This window comes from Quercus robur, chromosome 6, assembly GCF_932294415.1.
Source record: "Quercus robur chromosome 6, dhQueRobu3.1, whole genome shotgun sequence".
Lineage (NCBI taxonomy): Eukaryota > Viridiplantae > Streptophyta > Magnoliopsida > Fagales > Fagaceae > Quercus > Quercus robur.
Genome location: NC_065539.1, coordinates 12242983 through 12260009, shown reverse-complemented (window position 1 = coordinate 12260009; position 17027 = coordinate 12242983). Strand labels below are relative to the sequence as shown.

The following is a 17027-nucleotide window of genomic DNA, read 5'->3' as shown; positions in this document are numbered from 1 at the left end:
TGGTACTTGTGTACCTTGGATGGTCATTGAAACAAAGTTTTATAAACTTTGTATCTTTTGTAGTTTAGACGAGCATCTCTATGCACAACAAAGCAAGTGAGCTTTGTATCTCGTGTTTGTGATGAGTAAGATTAAGTAATCTCTTATACTTAACACTCATATCACTCTTTTTAATAGGAAAGACTAGAAAATTCTAAAAGAAATGCATAAATAACCATCTCACCACTGTTGCTCGCCAATCATAAAATGACATTTGTATGCTTTGGCATAACAAAAGTGGAATGTCAAATGCTTAACATCATTGGGTATTTCTTTTCTCTCTCTTATATACCCATGCATGGTTTGCTTAAAAAAAATATGCAAAGAAAAATAAAAAGAAAAAGAATCAAATGTTTTATATATGATTGCAAGCGTGTATTCTAGGAGATGTGAGAGTTATAGGATGTACCTCGAAAGTGATAGTCTCCATCAAATAGTTACGATTGTGTGTGAGTTAAAATGATTTCTCATATCTCAAATCGTCATAACATGAAGACACTTATGCAATCTGGCGATGTTTTTCACACACAACACGCAATATTCTTTACTACTTTTGATACATGTGCAAGTACAATGTGATTTGGCCATCACAAGAAATACATGTGTTACTGTATGCTCACTAAACTGTCTTGACTTGTTTTTGAAATATAAAATTGATTAGACTTGTTTAGTGTATGTGTATGTGTGTGTGTTTTGGATCTAAATGCTTGACATTTTTCTTGTTGAGAGATGTTTTTGAAAGCTTAAAATGTTATTTGGATCTTTGGTTGAATAGCTTGCTTGATTGCAATCTTTTTTTGTGTGTTTTGTTCTCTTTGAAAAACTTTTTTTTTTAATCAAGCTCGACAGCTTCTCGATCCATCGAGAAACTTTCTGTCTGCTCGATAGATGCTCGATAACTGTTCAATCCATCAAAGTTGGCTTCTGCTCGACAGTTTCTCGATCTGTCAAGATCCTTTTGCATGCATTGTTTTTCACATGTTTTGCATCTTTCTGTTGTCTTGTCATCCATAGCATCTTGTTTCATTACATTCATGCATTTATATGGATTCTTTGTACCCCCTTGATCATCTTTATGTTTCTCAGGTGAAACTTTCTAGTTTCTTGTACCCTTTGTCAATCATGACAAAAAGGGGGAGAAATTGTGAAGAATATGTGGTTTCTTTTTAAGATTCTACATGTTAGGGGAAGAAATACATGTCCTTGTAAGGAGGAGATGTGTTTTATCTTGTTAGGGGAAGTGCTTACTTCCTTCTTCTTGTACACCAATCTTGTGACCATGTTTACATACATTGTGCTTATCTTTGATATATCTATATATATATATATATATATATGTGTGATGTATGTCTTCTTCACCTATCTTTACATGTGTTGTTTCTTTTCTTTTTTTATGCACATGTTTCTTATTTACTATATGCAATCTATTATTTCTGTTTCACACTAAGATGCCGTGATGAGTTTTGTTTAAAGTGTTTTAGAAATACAGGTTGTCAAAGTCTTCTTGCCATAAACTCTCTTCTTGTAAAATTTTTCAAGAGTTTGTGTTAGAATAGATTTTATTATATTCAACAAGTGAGTATGAGTTGAGTAATTTATGACTTCTCTCATATATTCATTTGTTTGTTATGGTTTTTTCACGGATTGCCAATGGGGGAGATTGTTAGGACATATGTAAATCATGTTAGGAACATATGTCATTATAGAATTGGCTAATCCTTTAACAAAATGCACTTTACATGTATTTGGGTAATCTAGGGGTGGTTTAGTACTTCAAGGAACAAGACTTCAAGTTTAGTATTGAAGCCATGCAAATCTGTCCAAGAAACAAGTGAAGAAGTGTTGATTTAAGAAGTGCTAATTCATTAAAGCTCGATAGCTCTCGATAGCTCGCAAGTGAAGAAGTGCTGATTCATTAAATCTTAATAGCTCTCGATAGCTCGCAACAGATACAAAAATCAGTTTTTCACATCTGATTTTCGGCCCATGCTTATGTATTTGTGTAAGGTTTATTTTCTTACAACCCTAGACATATATAAAGCTTATTTTAAAGGCCGTCACATAAGAGAATACAAGGAAAACACATGAAAAAGGTGACCGATGCCTTATTCTCTCTGAAGGAAGCTACTGCATCTTTTGCGCCTTAGGGTTTTGTAACCAAGTGCTTCTTGATTTTCATTGTTGTGAAGTAAAGAACTTTGCAACCAACATCCTCTTCAAGTTGGTGTTTTAATCACGTACTGGGATCCGTGTAAGAAAAATGTGGTGTTCATATATTGAAGAGTTCAGAGGTTCTGAAGTGGTAGAAGGTTTCTGCTGTAAGTTCATTTACGGGGATTATAGAGTCGAGGGACAAAGGTTTTATACTAGATCTAAAACCTCTCTTTACTTTAGTAGATTGCCTTTCGGGAAGGTTTCCCCTCAAGTTTTTACTGTGAAACTAGTTTGTTTCATTGGTTTTCCTAGGTCATCATATTTAGTCTTATTTACTTTTCCATTGCATGATTTTGACATGATATTGATGTTGGTTTGTTTTAACAAAATTTATTCATAATAAATCTAATTAACAACTTGCGTTTAAAATTTATTAATTCAATCAACCGGGGTCTAAATTTCCCAACGGATTTAAACATGCACAAAAGCTATCAAAGGGAGTGAGAGAATTAAATGAAAGACCTTAATTGAATGAAAGACCTTAATTGAATAAATTTGAAACTTAGAGAGAACTCAATTAAATGAAAGTAAAGTTAGAGGACTTAAATGAATTTTAGTCAAACATAAAGAATGCAATATGCATTTTAGTCTATTAATACAACTCACTTGATATTATAATAACATAAGTACAATGTCACTTTTTTTTTAGAGAGTTTCAACTTATGGCCTCCGCTCCTGATAGTAGCTCTTTATTATCAGTCCAAGACACCAATCAATTTTTAGTGTAAGCAAAGATTGAACTCCAAATCTCTTATACAACCATCAGAGACTTTACCAGTTGAGCTAACTGGAACCCACAAGTACAATGTCACTTGATTATAATAGAACACAAAACGATATGACACAAGTACAAATTGAATTTGACAAAGATTAGAGTACAAGGCCTACTCCTAATTGATAAGCCTACTAAATTAAGTTACAAGAACCTACTCCTAGATAGTAAGGGTTCCCTATGAACATGGATTGATCTCCCTTAATTAGAGGATTACACTGTTGAAAGATTTGTTGGAAAGAATTTGTTTGTAGACTTTAATCTTTCATTAGTAGACAATAGGTGGTAGTTATTTTCCTTCAATAACTACCCACAAATCAAGGAGGGTGGTTTATGTGTAGGAAATAACTACTACTTAGAAGTATTATCTTAAAATATACCCTCATATGTTTTGTCTTCGGCTGAAGATAGATACGATCTTCTTAATTGTTGTTTTGACTTTTGCTGAAGATAGATATGATCTTCTCTCTTTTTTATTTTGACTTGAGAGGATACGATCTTCTTAATTGTTGTTTTAATTTCAGCTGAAGATGGATACGATATTCTTAATTGTCACTTATCCAAATCTCTTTAAAAAAAGGAATGTTATCTTTTTGATGTGCTGGCTTCCTAATATTTCTCACTAATTTCTATTGTGGATTGCCATAATCTCCTCGATTCTTGCCAATTTCCAAATCTTTAGGATTACTGTCTTAGAACTCGTCTTTCTACCCCAAGGTGGGATAGATACATGACTTTTTGGAAAAGCTTGTTTGATTCGTCTAACCTGTTTTTGTTTATTTGTAATAAAATAAAAAAATAAAAAATAAAAACGAGGTCTTTGCTTTTAAGAGAGAAAAAACTAAAATTATAAAGTCCATTATGGAGTAAAGGTACACCAAAATGTTGTTGAAATTCAATGTTTCGAAATCTTTGAAGTCATAAGCTTAGTCAAATTCAATTGAGTTGTCGACCAAAGAAAGAAGAAAGAAATTCCGAATCAAAAGCAAATTAGTCTGATTCAAAACTGTAGAATCTAAGGTAATTGTCCAGGAAGATGTACCAAGGGAGTCAAAACGTGTCTAACGGGCTTAAATTTTCAAAATGCGTATCAAACGGATACAAAGAACAAAAATGCCAATGGTACCTGGCCAGGATTTGACACACCAAAATATCAAAAATAAAATAAAATAAATGCTGAAACACATTTACCAATTCTTTGCTTCCACTCAAAAAAAAAAAAAAATGATAAGTTAATTCTGTAATCCTGATATGAAAGCCTCTTCCGAAATTTATAGTTGTATTGTGCACATTCAAATATCATCCCAAAAAATAATGATTAGAAATATGATTTGAGAAAATTAGAGACATGACAAAATTTTCACAACAACATTGTTTTTGAGCTGCTGTGGATTTTGGTATAAATTTTCTCTTCTTTTTTAATTATTTTTTTATATATAAAATGTGATAATTATGATAGCTATTATTTATTAATAGTCTTTTATTTATTTTCTAAATATGAAAGTTAATTATCATTGTAGTTATTAATAGGTAATTAAGGTAGTTATTAATAGTTTTTATTTTAATTATGACAAAAATAATATTAGAGACTTTAAATATAAAATAAAAATTTAAGTGGAATTATATTATTAGGGTTTCAAGAAATTTAAAATTCCACACCAACTAAAATTATATTACAACAAATTTCAAGAATTTTAAAAAATTAATTATTTTAATGAGTTTATTTATCAATTTTTTTTTTTAATAGTATAAAACTTCCTATAGTCTTATGTGTTAAGTGTCCCATGTGAGGAGGGAAGAAAATAAACCCGTGCATATTTTAGGTTAATAGGCCAAATGATTAGATAGTAAGGTAGCTTGAGTAAACCCAGTGGGGTTGGCCAAGTGGTTGGGCACTCAGTCTTAAAGTGGTTGTCTTGGGTTTGACTAGGAGTTTCTTAGTTCAAGTCTAGACACCAACATTTTGAAAAAACTCCATGAGCCGGCGATTTACCCTACTATGGGCCCACCCATCGCAAACAGTGATTAGTCTCAGGTTGAAATTTTGAAGAAACAATGTGGGAAACCAAAAAGTAGCTTGAATAGAGGAGGATCCAATTATTATTGAATCAGCATTGATTTGTGGTATATTAAATTTATCTTCATCTTAATAAAGTTATGAGCCTTTCAAAAGAATTTGCAAAAAAAAAAAAAAATTCTTTATATTAAAATCTTTAATTAATTTGTACCTCGCATTGTCTCGCTACTAGTTGGTAAGCTAAGAACATTCAAGAGTGATATTATAAATTATAAATTATCATCATTGGTTAAGGAAGTTGGTTTAAAGGCAAGTTCATGTACATTGAACTTATGGCTAAAAAAATATACTTTTGTACTTTTCAAAAAAAGAAAAAAGAAAACAAGTAAAGGCAATAAATGATTATATAAGATAGGCACATGCGTCTAATGTCTCACTAACATATGTTTCGACCCAAATGTCAGACATGGGGCACATGCGCCCCCTCTCACAAGAGAGTTATTCTATGCAATGTATGGTCCACGAGAGATACATGGCAGGCTGTGCATCACACGCAGAAGATGACGTGAGCGACTAGGATCACTCGGATCACTCTCAGCCACATCAGACCTTGTACTACCTTTTTTTGTTCTTACCAAGCAAAATTTAAGGAAAAAAAAAAAACTTTTTTATTTTTAAATTTATGTTTTTGGTTCTTAACTGTCTCTCCCAACAACTCGCACCGTGAACATCAAGTTACAAACCCATGTTTTTCTTTTCGTCTATTCTATGGTTCGTGTCTCCGTGATTTTCACGTTCGCGTTTCACAGTCTAAGTCGTTCACAAGGTCACATGTATATAAATACATAGATAAATCGCATAAACCTTAAAGCCCACAAAAAAAAAAAACCAAGACCAGGGAGCAAGAAACAACAACAACAACTACTACGAAGAAGGAGAAGAACAAGCCCTAGGAATCGTTGAGAGAGAGAGAGAGAGAGAGAGAGAAATGGAGAGAGCGACAGCGAACGGTCCGAACGGAGCGCACTCGGGTCGGGTTGGACCCACCAACCCGATGGTCACGCCTCTCCTCACAGATCAATACCAGTTCACCATGTTCTACGCTTATTGGAAAGCCGGGAAACACAACGAGCGAGCCGTGTAAGTTCTTTCTTTCCTTATGCTCTGTTTGGTTCCTAGGAAAAAAGAAGAAGACATATTTATTAAGTTTAGGTTCCAAGATTTGAAATTTTGAATTCTCGAACTGCTTAAGCCGCCAAACGGAGAGAAAGTTGTTAATGTGTTTGTTTGAGTGGATTAATTCTATTCAGTATTGTACAAACTCATTTATAAATTTGAAATTCGCCGTTAGTTAATCCATCATTTTTAAACCTTGTTGTTGTTGTTGTTTTTTTTTTTTTTTTTTTAAGATAGAGATTTTATTAATTGATTATTTAAATTTAAGTTGCGGGTTGACTATTTAGAATGAGAGACACTGAGCATTTCCACTGCTATGTTGAAAAGTCTTATAATTTAACTATGTACATAGTAACTTATTTTTTTGGTTTTTGGGTGTGGAAAATTTGTCGATTATTGAATAACACATTTCTAATTTCTTGCTAAAATCAATGGTTTGTATTTACCCCACTTGACTGGATTCCGGATTGATTTTCAAAGAAGGGTTTTTTCAATTGAAAATTTGATTTTTAATCAGTTAGTTATTGGGAGCTTTCAAGAAGCCCCACTTTACTATTAGCATCTCATATTCTTTGTCCCTAAGCCGATAATTCTGTTGTTGCTTCCATCTGGTGTGGCTATTGCCTTCAGGTTTGACTTATATTTTCGGAGAAACCCCTTTGGCGGTGAATATACGATCTTTGCTGGTTTAGAAGAATGCATAAGATTCATTTCTACTTTCAAATTCACAGAGGAGGAGATTGCTTTTGTCCGGGAATCCTTACCTCCTTCATGTGAGGTAAACTACATTATATAACTCCTTGGTGGTAAAATATTCTGATTTTAATTCAGTAGAGGTAACTATATGGGTCTTTCAATAATATACCAATCTATTATTAGTATTATAGACTATACATATAAGACTGGCATTTTTTACCTTTACAGTACATATGAAGTGAGCCGAGTTAATCTTTTCTCTTTTTCATGTTATTGACATACTAAGAACAACAGGTGGGTTTTACATATATTTATGCGTAGATAAAGGAGAAATGCCAAAAGTTATGCATAATTATAATTGTGTAGAACAACATAATTGTTAGTTAATGTTTCTCTCAGAATCATTGCAAGAAAGAACAACAGTGTCTTCCTGGTAGTGCTAAAAGTTTTGAAAGCATGCAAAGCAGTGCATCATTCAACATAAATGTTATTGGATTGTGCTACTAGGCTATCATAGTTTGTGAAGTGCGTTAATTGCATAATACCTAATAGGTGCCACTATCTGGAGATTCTAAGTGCTTTGGATGTGAACAATGGTTGGGAGGAGCTTTACCTTTCATTATCTTAGTTTTCCAATTGTTTTTGTTCTTCACCTTTGCACATCATTTTATTACATTTTTTGTTCCCCTCAGTAGTAATATAAAATCAGGTGAATCTCCAGATTGATAAGAAAGAACTCAAAATGAAGATTTGAAACTCATGATCTCTTTTTGGCGGTAGTCTCAAAATGCAATTTTGAGATATTTTGGTGCTGTGTTTAGTCCATGAATCCTAGCAACAACATAAGTGGCTGACTAATCCATTTCTATTTTATAAACTATAGGATGGATTCTTCGACTATCTTAGAGAAATTGACTGTTCTGATGTTGAAGTATATGCTGTTTCAGAGGGATCAGTTGTTTTCCCAAAAGTACCGTTGCTAAGAGTTGAAGGGCCTGTTGCTGTAAGTACCATGAAACTGGTTTTCTCCACATTTTTACATTTTTCATAAAATTCATGTCATGTTTCAATGCAAATTTCACAAGGATAGAATAGGAATTTAATTACAAGATGTTTTACTAATTAAAAAATGTTCCAATGCTAATTTCTTCTCAAGACAACATATGTCTTACATAATACTGCTTTTTCAGGTGGTTCAATTGCTGGAAACTCCATTTTTAAATCTTATTAATTATGCGTCATTAGTTGCTACCAATGCTGCAAGGCATCGATTTGTCGCTGGAAAATCAAAAATACTTCTTGAGTTTGGGCTTCGACGTGCTCAGGTTGCTGATTTGTTTTTATTTGTTTTGAAGTGCTTATCTGTGTTTATGTTAATCAGAAGGATGTCAAAATTTTGTATGTAGGGACCTGATGGTGGAATAGGGGCATCAAAATATTGCTACCTTGGAGGGTTTGATGCAACAAGGTAGTATCAGATGAAATTATCACTACTTGCATTTTTAACTGCAACATTTTTCATCAATATATGTTTCCTATTGGAGTTCGGCAGAATTTACATACTTTCTATGGTATATGTCAAATGATACACTGTTTTAGTGTTGCTTGTCTATGCTAAGTTTCACACCTCTGTATTCCAAATCAACTCCTAAATTTTTGGATGATAAATTTGGTTAAACAATGCATGTCTCAAACATCATAATTTTTGTGTTTATTTTAACAGTGTTTGCATTTCTTCAAATGATGAAGTGCATTTGTATAATTAAATTTAATTGATCCCAAAATTAATGCATCCATGTAAACTCACAAGTAAAATGTGTTGTTGTAAATTGTTCACTGAAATTCATAGAGTTGAATAAGGGATAACAGTAATCTCTTTTGAATCGTCGTGTTTTTTGACTTAGCTCACTAAATGTTTTTATTTGACCATTAAATCTCATCTGGCTAGATTGACTCGCTCGAGGAAAAGAAAAGATATAAATGTCCCCCTTTTTGCTCCTCATTCTCTTTATTTTCTTCAGTGCTTTTGCTGTTGACCTGAGTTAATGTTTGATACAGCTTCACTGTTTCTGTATTGTTTATTGACAGCAATGTTGCAGCTGGGAAGTTATTTGGAATACCACTTCGTGGAACACATTCCCATGCCTTTGTTAGCTCATTTATGGTTTGTATTTCTTGCAGTGGATTTCATTACATCTTTTTATGCCATTTGCAAAGAGTAAACTTTGATGTGATGTACATAAACTTGATTATACTAAGTTTGTGCTTTGAGAAATATGTTTACTTTGCGGTTGATTTTTTTTCCCCAATTAAAAATGATATTACTTTGCTGTAGATTTATGTCTACCTTCACACATGAAGCCATTCTTTTTCTGATTAATTCAGTGATTTGCAGAGCCCTGATGAGATCATAGATAAATCACTTCATAGCAGTGATGGGTCAAGTATCTGTGAGGATTTTGTAAGTCTAGTCCAGAAATGGTTAAGCAAAATTCAGGTATAGTTTTTGGCCATTAAATTTCATTGTTGTGTATTATATGGTTTATCAATATGTGTCCATGTTATTCTTGCTTAGTTAGGAAGAGCTCAGTTTATATACTACTATTTTGAACTACCACCTAAGCTATTACTTGTAGGAGCATTAAACTTACTTTTCAATACATACCAATTGCGTCTAATAGATTTAGGTTAAGATGCAATTTTGTAGACTAGTTGGGGGGGGCATTGGTTGAGCCCTTGAGGTGATGAGAAAACGCTGATGAATTATGGTTGAGTAAAGGATGTGAACTTGAAAGAGTTGTGTGGCAAAAATAGGATTAGTGCAGCTGGGATGTAATGCTTTGTTGAGTTTAGAGCATATAAACTTTGGTTTTATGATTCTTTTCTTTTTATTTCTCTTTACTTATTAGAAAAGTATATGCTATGGTTTTTCTTTTAGATGATGTCCCATATTTGCACATGCATGCATGTATAGTTTGTAATGCATGAATTTTATACCACCTTATATTGCTAGTAATATTTTTGTTTTGCCCTTATGAATTCATTAAAATCATGATAACACTAAAATCTGTGCTTGCTTTGCAGTGGTCAGGTTCATCACATGGTGCATTTGGTGAGACAAATCAAAGCGAGCTAGCAGCTTTCACATCATATGCCTTGGCATTCCCTAATAACTTTTTAGCTCTTGTAGACACATATGATGTAAGTGAAAATTTTGCCAATTACCTTCAGATGTTTAAATAATGTGGATGAGATCTACCTGTCTTGCCTTGTTTCCTCATCATGTTTTAGCATCTGCTTTCAAAGTTTTATGTGTTGTAGATGATGCTCGACCTAGAATCTTAACCTTCCTCATTCCATCTCTCTCTCTCTCTTTCTCTCATTATCAAATTTGGCTGGACTGGGTGCTCAGGCTGGTCGTTTTTTGTTTAAAGATACGGACTATGTTGCATTTTTCTGTAAGAGCTAAATCAACACCCCCCCCCCCCCCCCCCCCCCACACCTTCTTCTTCTTAAAAAAAAAAAACAAAGGCAGCTCTATAACTTGGTCCCAATCTTTTGAAGGAGATCTTGAACTTTTTGTGTCCCACACACTAGTCTGATGACTATGGTGTGTGAAATCTTAAGGTCATGTTTGTTAGGGAGGATTGGAAACTAGAAGGATCGAAAAGAAGGAAAGTAGAGATTATTGTTTTCCTTCATGAGTGTTGGGTAGAGGGGATAGAAAAGCTGTAGGAGAGAAAATGCATGTAACTTTCCCTTGTTTGGTTGGTTGGGGTGGGGTTGGGAGGGGAATGAATGAAAGAAATAATAATTGAGTTGATTACCATAATACCTCTATTATGTAAGAAACTATTTTTTATATTATTTTCATAGTATTTAAAATTTATTACAATAATATATTGTATTCACATGGGGGGAAAACTGTAATTCTCCCTATTTTCCTTCCTCTTTTCTCTCCATTTTTGGGGGATTAAATTTTTTGGGCCCACATGGAAAATGCCTCCCATCCCTTTTCCAATCTCCAAGTTTTCCTTCATACATAACCTACAAAAGTTTTAATCTCTTTCCCATTTTCCATCCTCTAAAATCCCCCAACTAAATGGACTCTAATGGTTCAGCAAGTTTTGCTTGGACAACTATATATTTGTTAATATTTAAGTTTTTTTTTTTTCTAACTTATTTTTCAAAAAAGTCACTACATTGAATCTTTGAATTTTACAATGGTATAAAGTGCTACTTCTCGGTTCTTGGTTGTACTATTGTTTGTGGATAGTAATACTGGTCAATATGTGCTATATGTTCTTTTGTTTTTCATGTCAAAAGACTACGATTTCCACTCTTTTATCAGCTATACTTCATTTAGTTGCAATCTGTACATACTTGTTTAAAATTCCATTATTTAATATCATGTCATTGACATTCATTGTGCCAGGTTATCAGGAGTGGGATCCCAAACTTTTGTGCAGTTGCTTTAGCACTTAGTGATCTGGGGTATGTCTGAAAGGTTTTAATGCGCATTCACATATTAAATCTCTTGATGTGAGCATGATCAATGACGATATCTTTCATTTTTCAGTTGTTACTCCATCCATCCCCTTTTAGTTGAGGAGTAATGTTTTTGTTGCTTTAAAAATTGAACAAATCAATTGGTGAACTGGAACCATCTGTACAATAACAAATGAGATCAAATAGTAGTAACAGCAATGAGAACAATAACAAAAGATGATGATGACTACAACAATAATTGTTTCAAAGATTATGGTCAGACTTCCATAGTTCAAATGTAAAATTTGGCCAGTGAGATCTAGCACAAATGAAACCTCCTCCTCTTATATGAGTAAGGTGGAGGGTAAGGTTGTGGGTTCAAGACCCTCTGGGTGGGTGGGTAATTACAAAGAAATAAATGTTGAATTTTTTGTGTAATGTTGTTTCAAAGAAAAATGAGAAAGGAAACAAGAAAATGGCTTAATCTTAGAAGACAATGTGGTAGTGCATATCCTTCCAAGGGGTTAAAGACAAATTGTAGTGCTGAAAACATTAAGCATGTAAAAACTGTTCATTCCTTTTATCTCAAGGTGAGTTAACTGTCTAGTTTACAACTTTATTTTCAAACATGCCTTGGGTGTGATTCAGAAGTATCCTGGAGGCCGCCAAACCATGGCACCCTTCCCCTCAAAAAAATCTAGACTCCCCCAGGAAAAGACTACTTTGTTGTGGGTGTACTTTATTGGCAGCACCATTAAACAAATGGTTACTGGTTCACCATTTGTCATTCTTAACCATTGTGAAGGCTTTAATTAACAATTTTTTTGGGATGAAAGTAATGCACTTTTGCTTGTCCATTGCAAATTACAGTTTTCCTTCAAGCAAGCTGCCTATACTTCTGCTTCTGATGAGCCAATTTATTTTCATATCATGTGTTTTTTTTCCATATTGCTATTATCTCTTTCTTTTTCTTTTTTTTTTCTTTTTTTCCAGACATTGTATTGTTTTGCAGTTTTAAAGACTTCATATTCTTAAAATCTTGAAGACTCCTTGCTTCAGTGATTTAATCCTTGTGAATAGTAAAATATTTCTATTTCCAGTATGAATTTGGATGATGTGCTGTGCAGGTACAAAGCAACAGGGATTAGGTTGGACTCTGGTGACCTAGCATATTTGTCTTGCGAGGCCCGGAAGTTTTTTGTTGCCATTGAGAACGACTTTGGAGTGCCTGGTTTTGGAAAGACAGCTATAACAGCTAGTAATGACCTCAATGAGGAAACTTTAGATGCTTTAAACAAACAGGTATTGATTTTAAAACAATTTGGTTTAAGTAATTATATTCACTTATTGTCTCAGATCTGTACCAAATGCATGCAAAACCCTGAGAGAGTTTGTATAATAGAAGTCTTCAACTGTTTAGAATTTTCTGTATTTCATCTTTGCTCCAAGTAGGATGACCAAATTAGATTATGATATGCTACTAAGCAACAGAGATCTCTCCATTGACAAGAATGTTGCAAGGCAGTTATCTCATTCAGCTAGCATGCTGAGTAAATGATACATTTAGCTGTTGTCCTTTGCTGATTTCATTATAATATACTCACCCATAGCTCTGGTTTTTCTGGGTTGTCTTATTATCCCATTATGTTATAAGTATGCAGAAAGCTGTCTTAGATCCTGAAAAGTCCTAGAGAAATGTTACTGTTGTAATCTCTTTTCAAACCAAGATTGTAGTTACCTGACAAATTGATCACTTCTATTCTATACTTTCTCAAAAAGCTCGATTCCCATAGAAAAACATTGCAGGGAGAGTTTTTTTAACTGCTCATAATGCGTGTATACATGATATTCACCTGAGCAGGTAGTTACTTGATACTCCCACATTCCACATGTAAGTTCTTTCAATAGTTCATAGCTTGCTCAAGTGAATGTCATGCAATTCAGCATAGTATGTTGTATATTTCTTTCTCATGTCTCAATCTTTCCCAGGATATCTCTATTTATTTTTATCTCAGATTCTACGCCTTTCTATCTCTTACATTTCTTCTTGTCTATATTTTCTTTTCACCTCCTTTCTCATAAATAAAAAGAATAAAATATTTTCCCAAAATTTTATGCATCCTAAGTGTTTGCTGAATTAGGATGTTATATCTAGATTCAAATTATATCAAAATTGAATTGTGTTCTCTGTGCAGGGTCATGAGGTTGATGCATTTGGAATAGGAACCCATCTGGTTACATGCTTTGCTCAGCCCGCTTTAGGTTGTGTTTTCAAGCTCGTTGAGATAAATGATCAACCACGCATTAAACTTTCTGAAGATGTCTCAAAGGTTTGATCATGCTGTCAAGAAATCTCAAGAGAACATCTACTTCATCTCTTAATGTTTTTCTTATTTGGTTCTAGGTCTCTATTCCATGTAAGAAACGGTGTTTCAGGTTGTATGGGAAAGAAGGTTATCCCCTAGTAGACATAATGACGGGGGAAAATGAGCCATCCCCAAAGGTATCTTGTCAACTTGGTCTTCCCATTAATCATCCTGTGTGTGTGTTTTTATCATATTAATTATATTGTATACATTACAACTCTTCTTGGTAAATAGATGTTGGTTTTGTCATGCATATACATGTACTCTTTTATCATGATTCATATGAGCTGTAATTAGGATTAGGCAGCCCGAGAATATTTTTTAATCACCATGTCAACTTCTGGATTTTGGCTTTATTGGGTCTTATGGAGTAACAGAATGGAATGCAATAAGAAAGGTCTCTTTTTCATTTCCTTTTCAAACAAGTAATTCAATTTTTTATTTTGGTGTGGAAAAAAAATTGGAAGAATTAATCTACCATGCCATGCTCTGGGGTAGTTGGTCTGATGGTGCTTAAATATATGTTTTATCTTGATTCTCCTCCTGATAAGGGTGGCTAAAATACACCCTCATGCATATTTTATGATTTGAATCCTTTTATCAAATATGAATAATTTTGAACTTTTGATGAGGAATACTGCATCCAGCTACACTTTCCTTTATGAAGCATTAGTGTTACCTATAGATGAAGCAGTTCTTTGCTTTTATTCTTTTACTTTTTTTAATTTGTAATTAAAATTTCTCACATTGTATAGTAGTCTCTAGTTTATACAAGTAGAAAAAAAAAAAAAAAACTGTTAAGAAAAGGGAAAGAAAAATCGCAACCTGCTACCTCTGCTTCAGGTGTATTAAGTAGATAATTTGGTAGTGTCTCAGCACTCAGCAGTGTTTGGGGTGGGGAAGACCATAAGTACAATTGAGAGGTTAGCAGTTTGGGAGATATACATGTACCCTGAAACAACACACATGGACTTCCAAATGAAAGAGCTGGTATATAACAGGGGATGGAATAATGACAATGTTCTGTGGCTGCCTCATTTTTAAATCTGTTCTAATAATAAATATTTTCACTGATTTTTTTTTTCCCTTTTTGAACTTCCCTCCTGGTGGCAGTCAAAGTAAAAAAACTCAATTGACTCCACTTGTGTCATGCTTTGTTTCTTAATTTTTACACTGCTAGCCCTAATCTGGGATAGAGAAGGGTTGCAGTAGGTTGATAGAAAATGTAAACATAGTCACATCTTATGATCTTGAATCATTTTGAAGGTGTTCCTGAGTATATGACCTTGTATATAGGATTGACAAATAGCCATGTTCAATTAATTTGGATTTAAGGCTCAACTAATTGAGTTATTTGGTCAGAGTTACCAATGCATTGACTACTATATAGCCTGATTACAACTTGTTTTCTTATGTACCCTCTTTATTGCTTGCCTTTTCAATTCTATATAAGAGCTTACAGCACACCCCATATTGAATCTTGTAAGCAGGAAGGTTTCATGTTGTGTCTTTTCTAACATACAGGTTGGAGAAAGAATCCTTTGTCGTCACCCTTTCAATGAATCTAAGAGAGCATATGTGGTGCCACAGCGTGTTGAGGAGCTTCTGAAGTGTTACTGGCCTGGAACGTCAGGTGGGTGCCTAGGAATATGTGATGATCTTTAATGATAAACAGCATCAAATAAATGATTTTGACTTTTTGAGTCCTTACCCTATTTTTCTTCACAAAGTTGTGTGCGTGCACGCACATGTGCATCTTTTTATTGGGAAAGTTTCCTAGAATTGTATCCACCGATCTTGCTCTGACATCCAACTGGTCCAAAACCATTTTTCTTGTGCAAATAATGTTTTACATCTTCAGGACTTAATCAAAATATTAGGTTTGTAGTCTTGGTATTTAGTGACTTGCAAATTGTCTTTGGAGGACAAGAAAGGGTCATCAGCATTTTATCAGCTACATACTTTGGATGCAGTCTGTGACTGATAATGCATTTTGTTTAGTGTCTAAACAATTTATAAACTCAAAGTTTTGTTTCTTGAAGATAAAGCAAAAGAAGATTTACCACCTCTTAAGGAGATCAGGAAACGGTGCATGGAACAACTCGAGCAAATGCGTCCCGACCACATGAGGAGACTGAACCCAACACCATACAAGGTAGTACATACTTAGATTTTTCGCATATATCAATTTTTATACTATTGCTACTATTAACTGCTTCTTAGAAAAATGGTTTGAAACTTTTGACCTTTGCTGCTTAGCAGGTGAGTGTAAGTGCAAAATTGTATGACTTCATTCACTTCCTATGGCTCAACGAGGCACCTGTTGGGGAGCTACAGTAAGGATATCAAGATGGATTGCATGAAGTAGGGTACAATTGCAGGGAAACTAATTATTTTAATAAGTTTGAAGGAATTTCAAATAGTCAGCCCATACACATGTCCATATTACATATGTACATGAGATTGAGAAACAATTCTCTGTTCTTTTGTTTTATTTAATAAAATAATTGGGTTTTTTTCTTTCTTTCTTGCTTGTAAGAGAAAAGTTACTAAAATAATTGTTTTCTAGCTCCCATCTCTCTCATACAAATCACTTTGTGAGCCTCGTCGTTAACTCAAACCATTGCAAGTGGGAGCTGTAATTCAAAGTGGATGTGGCCCGGAAACTTGGTGGGCTGAAGTGTGAACTTTAGTTTCATTCTTCATGTAGCCGAACTCCGAATCCCAAAAAATGAGAGAAAGAGATTGCCTAAGACATCCAGTGATACCCCCAAAAGAATTATACTACAAAAATCTACTTTATCTATTTTACATTATCACATTAACAATACACCCTACATTACTACATTATCTTACTATTTTATTTAAATATTAGGAGAAAATACACTGTACCCCCTAAATTATACCATTTTTTACGTTTACTTCCTAAACTATGAGAATACACACTTCCTAAACTATTACCCACATAACACTTGTCCCGTTAAACTATGAGAGTGTACACTTCCCCCCTAAATTATTACTCATGTAACACTTTGCACCCCATCCTATGAATAATAATTTAGGGAAGCAAATATGCATTCCCATAGTTTAAGAGAATAAGTACAAAAGAGACATGGTTTAAGGGGTTATATATGCATTCTCATAATTCAGAAGGGATAAGTGTAAAAGAGGGTATAGTTTGAAGGGTAAATTGTAATTTTTACAAAATATTATTATTCTTATTCTGAAAAGAGAAAATTGAGAGATTGCTATAGTGGAG

General features: G+C 33.8%; 1 protein-coding gene across 2 annotated transcripts; it reads left to right on the top strand.

Moving 5' to 3' along the window:
- Positions 1–5718: 5718 nt before the first annotated feature.
- Positions 5719–16292, top strand: LOC126732786 (nicotinate phosphoribosyltransferase 1-like). Of its 2 annotated transcripts, none has more exons than XM_050435804.1 (15): positions 5719–6182; positions 6849–6996; positions 7798–7917; positions 8105–8239; positions 8321–8382; positions 9003–9078; positions 9310–9411; positions 9999–10115; positions 11350–11408; positions 12530–12704; positions 13598–13732; positions 13807–13905; positions 15293–15401; positions 15811–15923; positions 16028–16292. In XM_050435804.1, the coding sequence occupies exons 1-15, from the start codon at positions 6031–6033 to the stop codon at positions 16106–16108; spliced, it is 1683 nt and encodes a 560-aa protein (XP_050291761.1). In that variant the 5' UTR covers positions 5719–6030; the 3' UTR covers positions 16109–16292. The 2 variants fall into 2 exon arrangements, with proteins under 2 accessions (XP_050291761.1, XP_050291762.1); XM_050435805.1 differs by having other exon boundaries at positions 5721–6182; positions 16031–16292.
- The last annotated feature ends 735 nt before the right edge of the window (positions 16293–17027 follow it).

Bases quoted from the DNA above. Each gene is read 5' to 3' on its own strand.
- LOC126732786 (XM_050435804.1), top strand. From the start codon at position 6,031: ATGGAGAGAGCGACAGCGAACGGTCCGAACGGAGCGCACTCGGGTCGG. The intron at 7,918-8,104 runs GTAAGTACCATG...CTGCTTTTTCAG, and splicing joins GAGTTGAAGGGCCTGTTGCT to GTGGTTCAATTGCTGGAAAC. The intron at 10,116-11,349 runs GTAAGTGAAAAT...TCATTGTGCCAG, and splicing joins CTCTTGTAGACACATATGAT to GTTATCAGGAGTGGGATCCC.